A 15,462-nucleotide genomic window follows, 5' to 3' on the forward strand; every position below is an offset into this window, starting at 1 on the left:
AAAGGGACCCCTGACCATTAGATCCAGTCGTGGCCGACTCTGGGGTTGCAGGGCTCATCTCGCTTTATTGGCCAAGGGAGCCAGTGTACAGCTTCCAGGTCATGTGGCCAGCATGACTAAGCCGCTTCTGGCGAACCAGAGCAGTGCACGGAAATGCCGTTTACCTTCTCGCCAGAGCGGTACTTATTTATCTACTTGCACTTTGACGTGCTTTCGAACTGCTAGGTTGGCAGGAGCTGGGACCGAGCAACGGGAGCTCACCCCATCGCGGGGATTCGAACTGCCGACCTTCTGATCGGCAAGTCCTAGGCTCTGTGGTTTAACCCACAGCGCCACCCGCATCCCTTTTTACTGAAAGCTATATTCTCCATTAATTTGCCGAATCCTCTTCTAAAACCACACTGCATTGGTCACCATCACTCCGTCTTGCGAGAGCAGGTTGCATTTTTTTAAAGAATGCACTATGTGAAGAAGTGCTCTCTATTGTCTGTCCTGAATCTTCCAGCATTCAGATTTTTGAGTTCTATGGGATTCTAGCCACACAATGGCCAACACCACTTGAAAAGACAACTCAACTGGAAGTGTGTTGCTGATGCCCTGAATACTTGATCGATGATCGTCCCCAATTATTCCCACCAATGCGATAAATGAAGCATCTCTGGTGTGCAAGCACAGAAGAGCAACCACAACCATCCCAGCTCTTGTAGAACAGGATGAGCATGGGAACAAGAAAGAGCCACCTTTGGGATTCTGTTAGCCCTGCCCTTGATAGCTGCTTTGTGACTGGGTGTCTTATGGGAAATAAACTTATTTCTGTTTTGGAAAATACAGCTGTGAGGAATCATTCCCCGCAGAGCTAGATAACAGCAGCTTGACAGCACATTTCAAGGTCAACCTATTTTGCACAGGAAGTGTCTGGCGATGGGTTCTTTTTTTGGGGGGGGGGGTATTTTCCTGTTAGTATTTAGTCCCTCTGTCATTTTCCATTGGTAGAAGTACTCAGAACTCCCCCTAAATCTGGAAGCACAGCAGCACCCAACTAACTCTTTAACAAGTGGCCTAGGACCCATGTACCTATGGGATCGCCTCTCCTGGTATGCCCCGCGGAGGACCTTAAGGTCCACAAATGACAACACCTTGGAGGTCCCAGGTTGCAAGGTGGTCTCAGCTGGGGCCAGGGCCTTTTCAGTACTGGCCCCAACTTGGTGGAACGCTCTGTCACAAGAGACTAGGGCCCTGCGGGACTGGACATCTTTCCTGCAAGACAGAGCTGTTCCGCCTGGCCTTTGGTTTGGACTCAGTCTGACCCTTATGTCTTTCCTCCCCTTACGGTTTTGATTTATGGGCTACTTTTAAAATGAGGCTGCTTTTTAAATTGCATTTTAATCTGTATTTTAAATTGGGGTTTTGTCCCCCCCCATTATGTTTCCATTGTAATTTTACCGGTGTTAGCCACCCTGAACCCGGCTTTGGCCAGGGAGGGTAGGGTAAAAATAAAATTTATTATTATTATTATTTACTTAGAATTTTCTAGGGGGAAACGTTCAAGTACTGCAATGCACAGCCACAGTCAGTGGTCTTTGCCAATCTATCCTCAAAGTCAATTATGGGGCTTTGTCTTGCTGCCCTTTTACAAGAAGGGGTATCTATTCTCTGAATGGGGAGGGTAGAGTAAGTTTGGCTTTAAACCATACAGCTTGCAGCAAGAGGAGTGCAGGGAATGGATTTGTTTGTTTGTTTGTGGCAGGAGGAACACCCAAAGCAGCCTAATGAGATGTGGAGTTTGGGGTCTTTTTAGGGGGGAGGAATAGAATGGAATATTGTGAAAAGGGGCAAGATAGTAGTATTTGAATAAATATGTATGTGAGGTGATAGGACTAGATTGTCTTTTAATCTATATGCATTTACTCCCTTCCCCTTTGAAAGTTCATTTTACAAAACAGCATGTGTGAATCTGCCCTGTGATAACTGGTGCTTTTCTTAAAATCCCCCCCACCCTAATTCTTCTTTTCTTTCCCCCCTAACACCAGGCCACTCAGAGACCTACATGAATATTACTGACTTAAAGCAAAACACCTTAAAAATATCAAGCCTTCAAGGGAAAACAAACTACCACCTGAACTTAAGAGCCTACACAGCTGGTGGAATTGGTCCACCAAGCAGCTTGTCTGTGGTTACAAAGGAGAATTGTAAGTTTTTTGGGGTGAAGGAAGGTGTATTTTGTTGGGGGTCTTTTTTTGCGGGGGAGGGTTGTTTTGGGGTGGCATATTTAATTCTCGCTGGATAATGGTGCAATGCACAATGAACACCTCTCAAATTCCTGAATAACCCTCAAAGATTATCGGCAGTCGTGTTCAGGCACCATTGGTGTAGAGAACACTTTGCAGGATTTCAGAAGCAAATGTTGGGTGGGTCCCTGCCCCATGGACCTTCCTGAGTTTATAGTCAGTGAGGGAGGGTGGGTAGAGATCAGTGTGTGCATGATTGGCTGCAGCATATGGGGCGAAGATTAAGCCAAAATCCTGCAGAACAGGAGGTTGTTGAGGGTTTGTTTTTTTTTAAGGTGGTGTACAAAAAAACACACCACCACATGCACAAAATTTTTTCAGTTCCAAATAGAATAACAGGTGCTTGGACAAAGGCAAACATGTTTAAAAGAAACTGGTGATAGCAAAGGTCTTGCAACCCTGACTCCGGGGTCGCCCACACTTCTGCTTCTCCCATGATTTCAAGGTAAAGGTCTGAGCAATTTTACCTTTGCCCCACCAACTTTCCCCTGGAAAACCTGCTCTTTAGTGCTAAATCAGAACAAACAGCAATCCGTGGGAAACCCAGTGGCAGTTTGTTACAATTCAGCTCTATGCCATGGGTTTTCCAGGGGGAAATCGGCAGGGCGAACGGATGTAGGGCTGAGCCTTGAGAATAATGCAGTAGTTCAATGTGGGTTTGGTTTTTTTAGTGCACAGGCAGCAGGAGCAAAATTGTGCAGCTTCCCATCAATCTCTTCTGTTTCCAATAAGCAATGTCTAATGGGAGACCAGCCATTTCCTGGAAGCCTTCTTTACTATATATTACAAGCCACCCCCATCGGAAGCCTGTAACTTGATCCTGGGTCACTAAGAGCCACTGCTGGTTACTTGAATTATTTCTGCTTTGCTAGTCCCCTCCACCCCAAGTGCAGTCCATGAAAGCTTCTGCTGTATATTTTTTAAAAAAAATATTTCAGGTGCAGCAGGACTGTTAGTTGATTGTATTAGCTTTTCTCTCTCTTAATTTTTCAGCTGTGGGATTAATCATTGCCATCCTTGTCCCAGTAATTATTGTTATTGTGTTGGGAGTGGTGACCAGCATCCTTTGCTACAGGAAGAGAGAATGGTAACTTTATTTTTTGTGATCACGTCTTTTTAATTGTAAGCTTTGTATCTGTTTTTAATGTTGTAATTTTAAATGGCTTGTGACCTGCCCTGGGCCCTTAGAGTGAAGTGTGGGTAATGTGTTAAAATAACAATAACAACAATAATAATTAATATTTGGTATTCAGCAAACTTTATTTTCTTGTCAAACAAGGATAGGCAGTAGTTCTGCTTTTTTTGTTTGGGTGATGCTATCTGTTCCACACTGTTAATAAACCTCAAATTTTGGGGGAGTGAGTTTCAAATTAAAGGTTATTTTTTTAATAAGTGGAATATTAGTCTGTAAACACTGTAAACGGCCCTGTGATCTGTTAGCCCTTAATGCTAAACTGCTACACCAGGGGTGGAGGACATTTTTAGCCAAGGGGCCTCAATCCAGGAGTGTTCTTTCAGTGATGTACAGAACAAGAGGGAAAAATAATAATGATTGAGGCAAAAGGCCAATTGAGGGACACGGTCTATAGAGAAGGGTGCAGAATCCACATCCTACTCTGAAGTAAATTAGGAAAATGTAAGGGGATGTGTGGCTGTCAACACATATTGAAGCCTATATTTGTGGGAGCAGAGGAAATTCCTTACGTGTAACTAAATTATATGCTGGAATTTTTTCTATTTCCTTTTGAAATGTGGTGTTGGATGCTACAGCATAAAAATGCCAAGACACTGCTTGAATATGACCCACACAATACTGTAGAACAGGGCTGTAAAACCTCTGGCTTGTGCAGCAAATGTGGACCTCCATGTTCTTGACTGGCTGTGCTCTGATAATGATGATTCCTCTTGCTTGCCTCGATTTGTGCAGTTTGTGTGTGTGTGTGTGTGTGTGAGAGAGAGAGAGAGAGAGAGAGAGAGAATCTCTGATTTCAGCAAGATTAGAATATAGCCTGTTGTACAAAAGGCAGGTGCCCCAACTCTTCCCCTTTTTGCTTCTATGCCTCAGCCCCACACTAACATACGGCCCCCAGAATGTTTACCCTGTGGGAATGTGGCCCTCAAGCTGAAAAGCATCCCCTCCCCCAGCAGCTTGTCAGTGATTCCTGACATTAATATCTGTGTTCCTCTTTCCAAAGGATTAAAGAAACTTTCTATCCTGACATTCCAAACCCAGAAAACTGCAAAGCTTTAGAGTTCCCGAAGGATCCAGAGGTAACCTTACACATTTTACCATTGACTGATTAGATGTTTAGTACATAGATTAATAGAATTGTTGAGTTGGAAGGGAACCCGAGAGTCATCTAGTCCCAGCTCCCTGTGATGCAGGAATCTCAGCTAAAGCATCCATGACCATTGGTCATCCAACCTCTGCTTAAAAACCTCCAAGGAAGGAGAGCCCACCAGCTTTTGAGGGAGTCCATCCCCACCTGGAAAAGATGGGTCCAGTTCTAACAAAGAGTTACTGGATATTCTCACCCAAATGTTGGATGAATTTTCATGAGGACTTCAAGAACCCCAGGCTGGTGCAGAAATGTGGGAAACTGAATTGAAGGCTGGTGAAATTCTAAACTGCAACCAAAATAGACAGATTTCACCCATCCCTGGTTTGGATCCAGATTCTCCCAGCCTAGGGCTGCCCTGTGTGAAATATGGAAAGGCAGTGATTGTTGGAGAAAGTTGTATTGTTTTTAAGGCCTCTTTCATTTTTATGAGATATTGTGAAGCAACTCCTTCAATTTACAGCCTAGGCAGCTTGTTTTTAGGGAATAGGACTTGGCAGAGTTTATGACTGTATGGGTTACGTTAAAAGTACCTTACTTTCTTGTTCTTTTAAGGGTTTTTAGCAGCATTTTTTATTTTTGTTTTTGTTACCTGCCATCAACCTTTGGAGAGAAAGGAATAGGGCTAGTAATTGGTGATGTGAGATTCACAGTATTGTGCAAGACTGAAATCAGGGGCAGGCAGGGAGGGGACTGGTTCGCACTGGTCGGCCAGGATCCTGGATTAAATCAGCCATTGCCCTGATCCAGCAAGCTCTGCTTATGTTCTTAATGCTGATGGCTATGAATTAGAAATATTCATAGGAACAATCTGTATACGAACAGGTTATTTGAATAACGAAATAGAAAGTTTTCAAAATTAGGTTCTGTGATTTTCCTCTCTAACCCAGAAGAATCCAGTTCCTTTAAACTTGCAAATGCTAAACGTTCTTTGCTTTGTTTTCCGATTTATAGGGAAACCCCAATTCCAAAACCCTGGAGATGAATCCCTGTACCCCCAACAACATTGAAGTGGTTGAAACACAGTCCCCTTGCCTGAAGATTGAAGATACAGCCATTACATCGCCCGTAGCAGAAGAGCTTCCGGAAGATGGCGCTGACTCTGACACGGAGAGCCACATTGTCGTCTCCTACTGCCCGCCAATCATCGAGGAGGAGGTCTCTAACCCACCGAACGACGAATCGGCGGGGTCTTCCCAAGTTGTCTACATTGACATCCAGACTATGTACCCAGCTCCAGTGAAGCTGAAGGAAGAACCAGAAGTTGACTGTGTGGCGGCAGCAGGCTATAAACCCCAAATGCAGCTGCCGGTGAATAGCTTGATAAAAATGGAGGACTCGTCATCCGTCGAAGAGGACTTGGACAAGGCTGCAGGCTACAGACCTCAAGTGAATACTTCCTCCTGGAATACAGACTGCCCAGATTCTCCTGCATCCACTGGGAGCAACAATGAAAACACCTCCTTTGGGAGCCCTTGTTCCATTAATTCTCGGCAGTTTTTGATCCCACCCAAAGAGGACGAAGACTCCCCCAAAGCCACCAACACAGGGTGGTCCTTTGCTAACTTCTTTCACAACAAACCAAATGCTTAGCAGCCTTGAGGTGGTAACAAGTTTCTCTGGAAAGCAGAAATTGCTGCAGAAATTGCTTATCGGCCTTGGAGACATTATACTGGAGGGTTTATAATGTCATTTGCTGAAATTGAACGCTGGCCTTGTTTTAAGTTAACAGTGGAAGTGGCAATATTCGTTTCGGACGACAGAGATGCTAATTTATTGTGCCCCAATGGGGGAACAGGTGCTCTGAGGTAACCCTTTATGAAACCAAAGAGTAGCAGGAGGTCTGTATCTGTTGGGGGAGGGGCAGTTCCTCCTAAAATCTGCCTTGTCAATAGAGCATTGCGCTCTCCTTTTGCGACTGTTTTCCCCCCCTGGTTTTCCATTTTGAATAGCAGGGAGAAATTATTACAAATATCACACACTTGGATCGTTAGGCTTTTAAAGGCATTGACGCACGTCAGGTATGTGCAGGATCAGGGCCTTGCTGCTTCGTCAAAGGTATATATTTTTCCTTTTTTTAATCCGTTTTTCTATGATTCTGAGCAACCAAACACTACAGTACCCAAACACTACCATTTTGCAGTTGCTGACGATTTGAAGGCTCCGTTCCTCAACCTGCTCTGTAGAAGCACCTTACTGCTTCAGGCACAGCATTCCCTTTGATTTCTATGGGACTTAAACCGGTTTGTGTGGAAGAGCTCCATCTTCAAACAGCTGATCAGCCATGGCGACAGCTGATCTGTGGGGTGGCTGAGTTTGACAAGCCTGGACGTGAGTTCCTGTACCTACTGTATAAACCAATTTGCAATAGATGACTCAGGGGTGCAAAAACAAAAGTGTAACACTGATTTTAAAATCTCAGTCAGGAATAGATAAATGTGTGAAGCTTCCAGCTTTTTAAGCAATGTTTTTTAAATATAAAATCATCTTGACCTCAAGTAGTCATGCTAGGCAGGAATCCACCTCCCTGACATGCTATTTTTTATTTTCTGTGGGGGCATTTTTTCTTTTTCTTTGCTGAGGATCATCCAGTCATGTCATTGCCCTCCTGCAACCTGAAGTGCAGAGTGAAGGCACCATTTTTGCAGAGGCAGATTTACCATCCTGGGTCTTGAGTCTTTAGCTTTAGTCTTCCAAAGCTCTTCCCCTGCTTGAGCACCGAAATCATAATCAGGGCAAACTTGAGAACGGTTTTCCATCCATCATATCTGTGGGAAACTGTTACTCATGGGGGAGTGGCCACCTGTGAATACATTTGCATGTGTATTGCAATGAATACATTTCCATGCAATACATTTCATGCATGAATACAATTTTTTCATGCATGGTTATGTTTCCATGCAAATGGAGTTTCCCTCTCCTGAATTTATTTGCAAATATTTGCCCAGAAAACAAGTGGAGAGGATGTCTCATTTTGTATACATATACTCTAGAATTTGCACATTGAAGCTCTTCTTTAAAACCACAACATATTTCCCCCCCTGGGTTGCAGCCTTAAAGCAAAGCTAAATCAGATCCTTGCATTTACAGTATATTTCTTGCTCATGCAAGTCTATAATTACAAACTACTTATGGAAGTGACATTTACTTACACATAGAATAATATATGTTTGTGGTATATAAACTTATTTCAGATGCCCTCATTGGCAACTGCCTGTTGAACACTTTGTATGTAGCAAATTCTTTAGAAATCGAGTCAAGGGACCAATGTAATAGGCCTACTCTGAGCTACTGAAGCCTACATGTTAGCTCGACTGTGATGGGGATTTTTCATGGAATGGTCCTGAGTTTTCCAGCTACTTTGAAATAATTTGAAATAATTCAGGTCTATTATATTTCAAATGTCCATTTTAAGTGCAAAATTTGGTGGAGGTGCTTTATAGGTTTGATTCACTGTTGTCAGAAGGAAGTCACACTTGTAGAGTGCCTTTCAATATGGAGGAGTCTTCCTTTATTACTTTTGGTAACTGGGACCTCCCCCCCCCCAACACATACACAAAAAAACACAAGGGTGTTTCTAGTATTAATCACTATCCCTTCCCCCCCCCCACGTGGCAATAGTGCTCGTCCCTCAGGTGCTAAACGCAGTAGTCTTGTTTACCATATTTTCAAGGACTGTAAATAGGCCGTAACGTTGGCTAGTCGTGACATTCCTTAAAATCTAGACAGGGGTGTGTGTGGCGCTGATGGGGTTTTTTTAATTAGCAGAGTGCCTATTATTTTCTTAAGCTGCTTTTTCAAGGCTATTCCCTCAGGAATTAGATTTGGTTTCTTCTGATCCCTGGCATGTGGTAAAACAATATGTCTTGTATGAGGTTGTTTGTATCATCCTGCAAAGTGTTACAAGAGAATTTTGACCACACATTTGCTGCATTTCTGTGGTAAAACATGTGGTGCAATGGCAGCCTGTTATCTACCAGTGTGAGATTACCATGTGGATTTGTTTTGGTCCGTTAAGCAGATAGGAGTGACTTCTTTCCAGCTGAATATCATGGTAGTATTCCCCCTCCATCATCCTGTCCCACCCTCAATTTTGTAATTGCCTCATATCAAGAAGTAGTCCATTGCAGCATATCAGAGATCTTGAAATGCAGAAACACATGAGCAAAATGCCCTGAAACATGTAGTAACTGCAAAACCACAAACTGAACTAAAACTTTTTGGAACAACATATTGTTGGGTAAATAACACATGTGGTGTTTTCTTTCTTTTTTTAAATCGCCGTCCCTGAATTTTGCACTGAGCTTTCATCTGCAAAGCTACACTTTTCCCATTCTGCTGCTTCTCCAGTACCATTTTGGTTTCCCCTCATGATGCCATTCCAGTCTATTAGGGTTTAGATAGCAAGCTGGAATGGTGAGATGCTACATACAGGCTAGCCTATCGGGGTTTAGACACTACATAGCCAATTGGATGTGCTTATTATGTGGCGTTGCCACTAGGGCAAACAAGCAGCATTGCCCTTGCTCACTCGCATCCTTTTCCCATGCTGCACCCTGATAGTGCTCTCAACTAGATGTAACACGTCATGTGAATGCCAGCCATTAATGTGCATGAAGTTTGTTATGTAACAAGCAGCCCTGGGGGAAACCTGAGCTGTCTAAGAATAAGCGGTTGGGAAAGGGAAGGATAACGCTTCCTCTCCCTGCCACAATCCCAACAAGGCCCCCTACCTCCTGTGGTGCTACAATAGGCATCTGTAGGTTAGGAAGTCTGCTTCTGTGTTCATGTGAAGGCTGAGGCCTTAATTATCTTGTGCTTTCTGCCCTTAAAAGTGAAAGATTAGCTTGAGTGGTCTTCTAGCGTCTGGAGTATGTTTCATATAGGTTCAACTAAAACGTTAAACCATCTTTTCTAGAGCAGTTCTGAGAAGTATTTCTGAGGCAGAGGTATGGCACCTATTTCAGAAGGTGGGGGAAATTAAAGAGTCTAATCACTCTTTTTGTTTTAACATTTTAAACCGTTTTGTCCTGTTTAGTATATAATGTTCATTTTTTTCTGGAGGGTTCCTTCCTTTTGCTTTTAATTTGAGCCATATGTTTTTAATACTTTTTTTTTGGTAATTTTGTTTTTAAGAGCAGAATTTTTGAAGGGCATCGTGGCATTTAAGTCATATTTGTTGTTTTGTGCTGACTGAATGGGAGGAAAGGGACTGTGAATCGTGTGTGTGTTGTGTGAAAGAGAGATGGCACTTTTCAAGTGTTGTAGGATGTACTTCTTTTTTTTTAACTTTTGCATACAATATACCTCATAAACATGATTTATTGCCGGCTTCCTCAACCTGTTGCTTTCCAGCTGCTTTGCACCACAACAACTACCATCAGCCCTAGTGGTTGATGGGAGTTGTATGCAAGGCCTTCAGGAGGGCATCAGGTTGAGGAAACCTGATTTAGCAGATAAGAGTAAGCTATAATGCTGAAAACATAGGAGTGGTTTCTTTTTACCCTCTGAATCACTTTCTTCCCTTTACGTGAAGATCTTGGAATAATTTTGCTGCGTGGCAATTCCATCCAGTGGTGACTATGCAAGAGGAGGGGGAAGGTGGATTCTTCCCTAAAATGCTTGCAAAGTGCGGCTCTTGTCAGGCGAAGCAGCAGGGACACCACCAGTGTGTATTTATATCTCCATTTGGGTGCCCATTATTGTCTTTTAGAGTACACTGCCCAAAGCAGTTGGGAAGGGATTAGAGTGTTTCTGATGCCTGATGTAAAAAAGCTGCTATCCCCTGCCTGTCAGTAGCATGGGGCACTGTGGGCGACGAGCACAAGCCGTCAATTTCCATGGCAGACAACTAGGTATTTTCTGGCTAGGAGGGAGCATCTGAAGGGGAAAGGCGCTTATGTCTTGCTGCTCTAGAATGCTTCCTGTAATCCAGCATGACTGCTGAAGTGCAAAACAAAGTATGTGGAAGCTACTGTAGAGGAACACCCAAAGATCCGTTGTGACTTGTCTCTGAAAAGCTTTTTCTCGTATGGAAGGGAAATGGGCAGGAGTTTGGGGCTGCCTGCTGTTTTGGAAAAGCCCTGCTTGAAATATTTGATTTTCCCCTAAAGGACTCTGCTCGGCAGCCTCCATTTATTTCAGTAGGGCTTGTGCAATTGTACTAAAGAGGGTTCAGCAGGAATGTGCCTCTAGCGCTTCAAGCCACTAAAGGTTAATGGGCTTCTCGTGATCTAGGGGTCTGGCACAACCAGAGCAAGATGTTGCAGCCACCTGTCCTCCTTATCCCAGTGTTGTCTCGGTTCTTCCCCCCTTTAAACCCCAGATTTAAAGGACGGAAAGGCCTTAGGCTGTATGCACGAATTTCAGTTGTGCTGTGCACTGAGAAGACCCCACACTTGCTGTTTAGATTGTGGCTGTGGGTTAGCCATGCTGCAAGTCATTGGCGTGTTAAGATGTAGGGACCTGGCAAAGAACTGTCTGAAGAGGGAGCAGTGGTGTTCAAACCACAGTTCAAAGATCAGCAGTGACAGCCCATCTTATCTGAAGATCCACTACTCATCTTACAGGTGATGTGCATATGCAGAGTTGTTTTGTTATTTTAGGGGGCACTCTTAGTTCACATGGGGCGATACCAAACAGGTGCTGTGCGCTGGATGGTCCAAGCGTGCATCCATGCATTAAAATGTGCTGTAAGATCCTCTGAGAGGCTCAGCGGGATTGCTCAGCAGACCTGTTGGCGTGGAGTGTGTTTCTTAATGGGTAGGATGCTGGCAAACCACTGACTTGCACCGATTTTGACAGAACCACACCGCTGTGGCTGGTTTGTGAATTGTCCCCTCTGTGTATAGTAGAGGGCGGAGAGAACTTTCCACGTGGCTGTGTGGTCTCCTTTAGGCCTTCATTGTGAATGTGAAATCTCCTGCAGTGAGATGAAGCATAGACTCGAAGGAAGTAAGGATGGGGAGTTGTGTTGGGTGGGAGCATAAATGGGGTTAGGGGAGAGACTTTGTAAGTAAAGCCGTTACTTGTATGATATATGCTGTGTTTTTATAGTTTAGTACATTATGATGGTTTTTAATAAAAGTGTACATAGCATATTAAATGGATAATGTGTAATAGATGTGAAGCTAATCTCAATACTTTTTAAAATATTAAATGAGCATTATAATATTGAACTGACTGGAAGACTGAACCATTGCCTGTGTTTTAATTCCTATGCAACCAGTTTGCCCTAACTTAGCCTTGCTTCCTATCTCTGTACTCTGGATTGCTGAATTTGGTGATTTGAAACCAAAACAGCTCAGGTATTGTTGTGTCTCTTAAGCAAACCTATGTGATGTATGCAAATGAATGTACTTATGTTGTGCGTATTTAAATCTCGGGGATGTCTTTTTGAGACTACTTTCAATCTCACACAGTGCCCTTGGAATTTAGAAACATTGCGCCCCAGTGAAATGAGGGCGTGCTTGCTTTGGGAAAGCTGCAAAATTTGAAGTGCATGAGTGAAAACCCAGCCATCCTGTGATAAAAGTGCATCCATTCCAAAGCCAATAAACCTCCTTGGGGCTAGGGGGACTTTGTAGTAATGAACATCTTGAGTATTTGCGCAAAGCAAGCCTGGGAAAGGGCAATGTTTCCTCCCCTAAACATCCAAATGATAGAAACAGTACTTTAGCAGCTAAATATTTAGCCTTGGTGAAATTTCCCAAGTAGGCAACTTTAGTGGAGGATAATATTGTGGAACACAACTGGGGAGGAGGGAGTGGCAAAGTTTAAGTGATATAGTATTGATATACTGACTTTAGCATGAACATAAATGGCAATGTACTGCTTATGCCTGTAATATGCATGTATTAAGAATTTGGCAGAATACTGTCATGGATTTAAATAAATGTGTATTTTCTTACTCTTCAGAAGTTTGTACTACTTTCCCCTTGCAAACCTGTTTTTATTCCATTTTTTGCACATAGTCTTCTCAATTCATACAAGCAGCAAGTTTGTGATAAACTATGGTCTGTTTTAGACAACATGACTTTGTGCTATGTGTATCTAAACTCTTATCCTGACATTGTTCCACTTTCTTTACTAAGGTAAAAAGGTAAAGGACCCCTGGACAGTTAAGTCCAGTCTAAGGTGATCATGGGGTTGTGGTGCTCATCTCGCTTTTTGGGCCAAGGAAGTCAGCATTTGTCCACAGACTGCTTTCTGGGTCATGTGGCCAGCATGACTAAACTGCTTTTGGCACAATGGGACTTTGTGACAAGTGCCAGAACACACAGGAACGCCTTTTACTTTCCCGCCACAGAGGTACCAATTTATCTACTTGCACTGGCATGCTTTTGAATTGCTAGGTTGGCAGGAGCTGGGACAGAGCAACGGGAGCTCACCACCATTGCATGGATTCGAACCACCAACCTGATCAGCAAGCCCAAAAGACTCAGTGGTTTAGACCACAGTGCCACCCGTGTCCCTTTTTTTTCTTGTACTATGAATTCATGACGCATTACAGGCACCTTCTGAAGTTACCCCATGAATCTTAACTTCTACCTAAGTTTACGGTGCTCAATTTTTAAAAAAATAAATGATACTCGATGGCCAAATATCATAGTAGAACAGAACTTTTAACATCTTTTCAATACTTCAAGCCAGAAAAGCTTCATTAATGTACATTTTCAGCAGTCTAAATTTACAAAAACAAAGATGATGATTGTAAAACCAGTTACATTTCACAAATATTTCCCACTAAAACTGTAGAATAAGCACAAGCAAAACATCCTTGCCCACCCCAAACGTAATAATCTTAGCACTCCTTATTCCTTTAGGGAAAGATCTGCAGCATGCTAAACTCTGTGTGAGACACCTAATCCTTTTACAAAACTAGCCAATCACTGCCGCTGCCTCTGCTATATAAAAATACAGGTGCAAAATTACTGCTATAAAATGTGGTTGTTGGGTCCCGGTCCCCCCCCCCCCAATTGCATGTAATAAAAAAGTAGAGTTTTCAAAATAGTAAGGAGGATTCTCTTTGGGAAACAACAGAACTCTGGAATAGAGTATAACTTCTTGTGAGTATTTACACTGGGTAGACTGGAGCTGCAAATACCTGCAACTGATTTTGAGGCTGGAATAGGATAAAGGAATGCATAAATACAGCACTTTCAAAATATGCCACTCAGTGGTGCGGATGATACAGTTGCTGTGCCATTAAGGCTGCATAAGTTACCACAATTTCAGAACTGACCCATAGGTCATAAAGACACACTGTGTGAGCCAAGGGTATGGTCTGTAACTCATTACATCTTCTCTCCCCCTCTTTTTGCTTGTTTGTTAAGCTGGACTGATGCAGAACCGTCACTGTTGGCCAGCAACACAGTCCATGTGAGCGTCAACACCAATGCCGAATACCATCCCTTCTCTGTTAGCAGATTTGTAGCAGGGCACTGGGCTTAAAGACCTAAGGGAACTCCCTGCTCTGGTGCTGCTCCCCAGGCAGAGAGAAAATGGGAGTAAAGCAATAGCCTTTTGTGTACAAAACCAGCATATTGCATGGTTAAAGCTCTTCCTGGATTGTATTACTTCAGCAGGATATTGCATAAATGATCATTCTTTCTATGTTAAAAAAAAAAGTCCCTGCAGATGGAAAGCTATAATCCTTACCATGCTAGGTGCAGAGATTCTGGGGGTTCAAGCAAACAAAGCCTTTCTGTCTGCAGCCTGAAGATGAGCAGTACAAATCTGATGCTGTGATCTACTGTTTGCCTCTCCTGGGCCCAGCCTATGAATGAGACTAGAATAGTGATCGATACAACGTGCTGCGCGACGGCATATTCAGAGGGAGGTGGATCTGTTCTTCAAAGCACAAGAAAGCAAACTATACTATTCTCCAGCCATGGATGCTAGTAGACATTCTGTGGCTGAAACGATGAGGTGGTCACAACAAGCGCTGCTACCATTTTCACCCTCTTAATTCTGCACATTCTTACTACAGGGAAGGGCCTAGGGGCACAGCAGGAACCAAGATGGAGGCTTCCAATCTTTCTCTCTCTGCAGTGCAGCAGAGCTCTTGTTCCCAGCCACAAAAGCCAAAAGCTCCACTTGCCAGCAAAATGGGGCATGTTGCTACCCAACCTGCCCAGCTTTTGCTCACTGCATGAGGAGGCTACTGCGAAGGCAAGTGGGCTTGAAGGCAGCCCTGTTGCGGAGGATGCACGTTAATGGGTAGGGAGCGGCCGTAGACAAGAGCATAGGTGCTCTGCTGCACGGGACTCTACAACTATTTGCAGTTTAAAGGGTGGCGTTCCTGCACTGTGCTCCTGCACTGACAGAGCATGTTATCCAAAGGAAAGGAGAGTGGCAAATGGTCCCCTTCTGTGATTTTTGCTTCAGGTTGTTTCTTGCTTCCAGGCCTCACTCCGAAGGCAAGTCCTCCGTGTGCAAGAACAGTGGTGAAAGGCTCTTCCCTCTGAATATTTCCCACCTGTTACTTTGCCCCGCAAGTGTTGATGTTCTTCCCATCAGCCGCATCTTCAACCAGTGAAATATGGTAATCCGTAGAAAGTGTGAAGTGGGAAATGCAGCCCACCAAGCCCCTCATATACTGTCTGTTTGTATGCAGAGCTATCTCTTTCATTCCACCTGCCAGAGAGAGAGAGAGAGATGGAGAAACTAAGTAAGTAAAGATGTGCTTATTTTAAAAGGTTTATATGCTTCTTTTGAGGGCCCTTAAAAAGTCCTCTCAGCAGCTCACGATAACCCTTCTCCATCAGGCCAAAGGCCTACCTTGTCTTGCATCTCTTTCCCTTGGTGGCCAACCAATCATTGTAAATAGGACA

General features: G+C 43.6%; 2 protein-coding genes across 2 annotated transcripts in view; one reads left to right on the forward strand and one right to left on the reverse strand.

Moving 5' to 3' along the window:
• Positions 1–12,546, forward strand: part of LIFR (LIF receptor subunit alpha) — a 93,999-nt gene extending 81,453 nt beyond the window's left edge. Inside the window, exons 17-20 of the mRNA XM_081881748.1 lie at positions 2,031–2,189; positions 3,282–3,375; positions 4,484–4,559; positions 5,582–12,546. Of these exons, the coding sequence (XP_081737874.1) occupies positions 2,031–2,189; positions 3,282–3,375; positions 4,484–4,559; positions 5,582–6,220 (968 nt within the window). The 3' untranslated portion in view covers positions 6,221–12,546. The remainder of the gene's footprint in view (positions 1–2,030; positions 2,190–3,281; positions 3,376–4,483; positions 4,560–5,581) is intronic.
• The window catches only part of EGFLAM (EGF like, fibronectin type III and laminin G domains), a 109,718-nt gene continuing 102,489 nt past the window's right edge, over positions 8,234–15,462 (reverse strand). The window contains exon 23 of the mRNA XM_081881403.1: positions 8,234–15,265. Coding sequence (XP_081737529.1) covers positions 15,111–15,265 — 155 coding nt within the window. The 3' untranslated portion in view covers positions 8,234–15,110. The remainder of the gene's footprint in view (positions 15,266–15,462) is intronic.

This window comes from Podarcis erhardii (genome assembly GCF_964252035.2).
Source record: "Podarcis erhardii genome assembly, chromosome: 11".
Classification (NCBI taxonomy): Eukaryota; Metazoa; Chordata; class Lepidosauria; order Squamata; family Lacertidae; genus Podarcis; species Podarcis erhardii.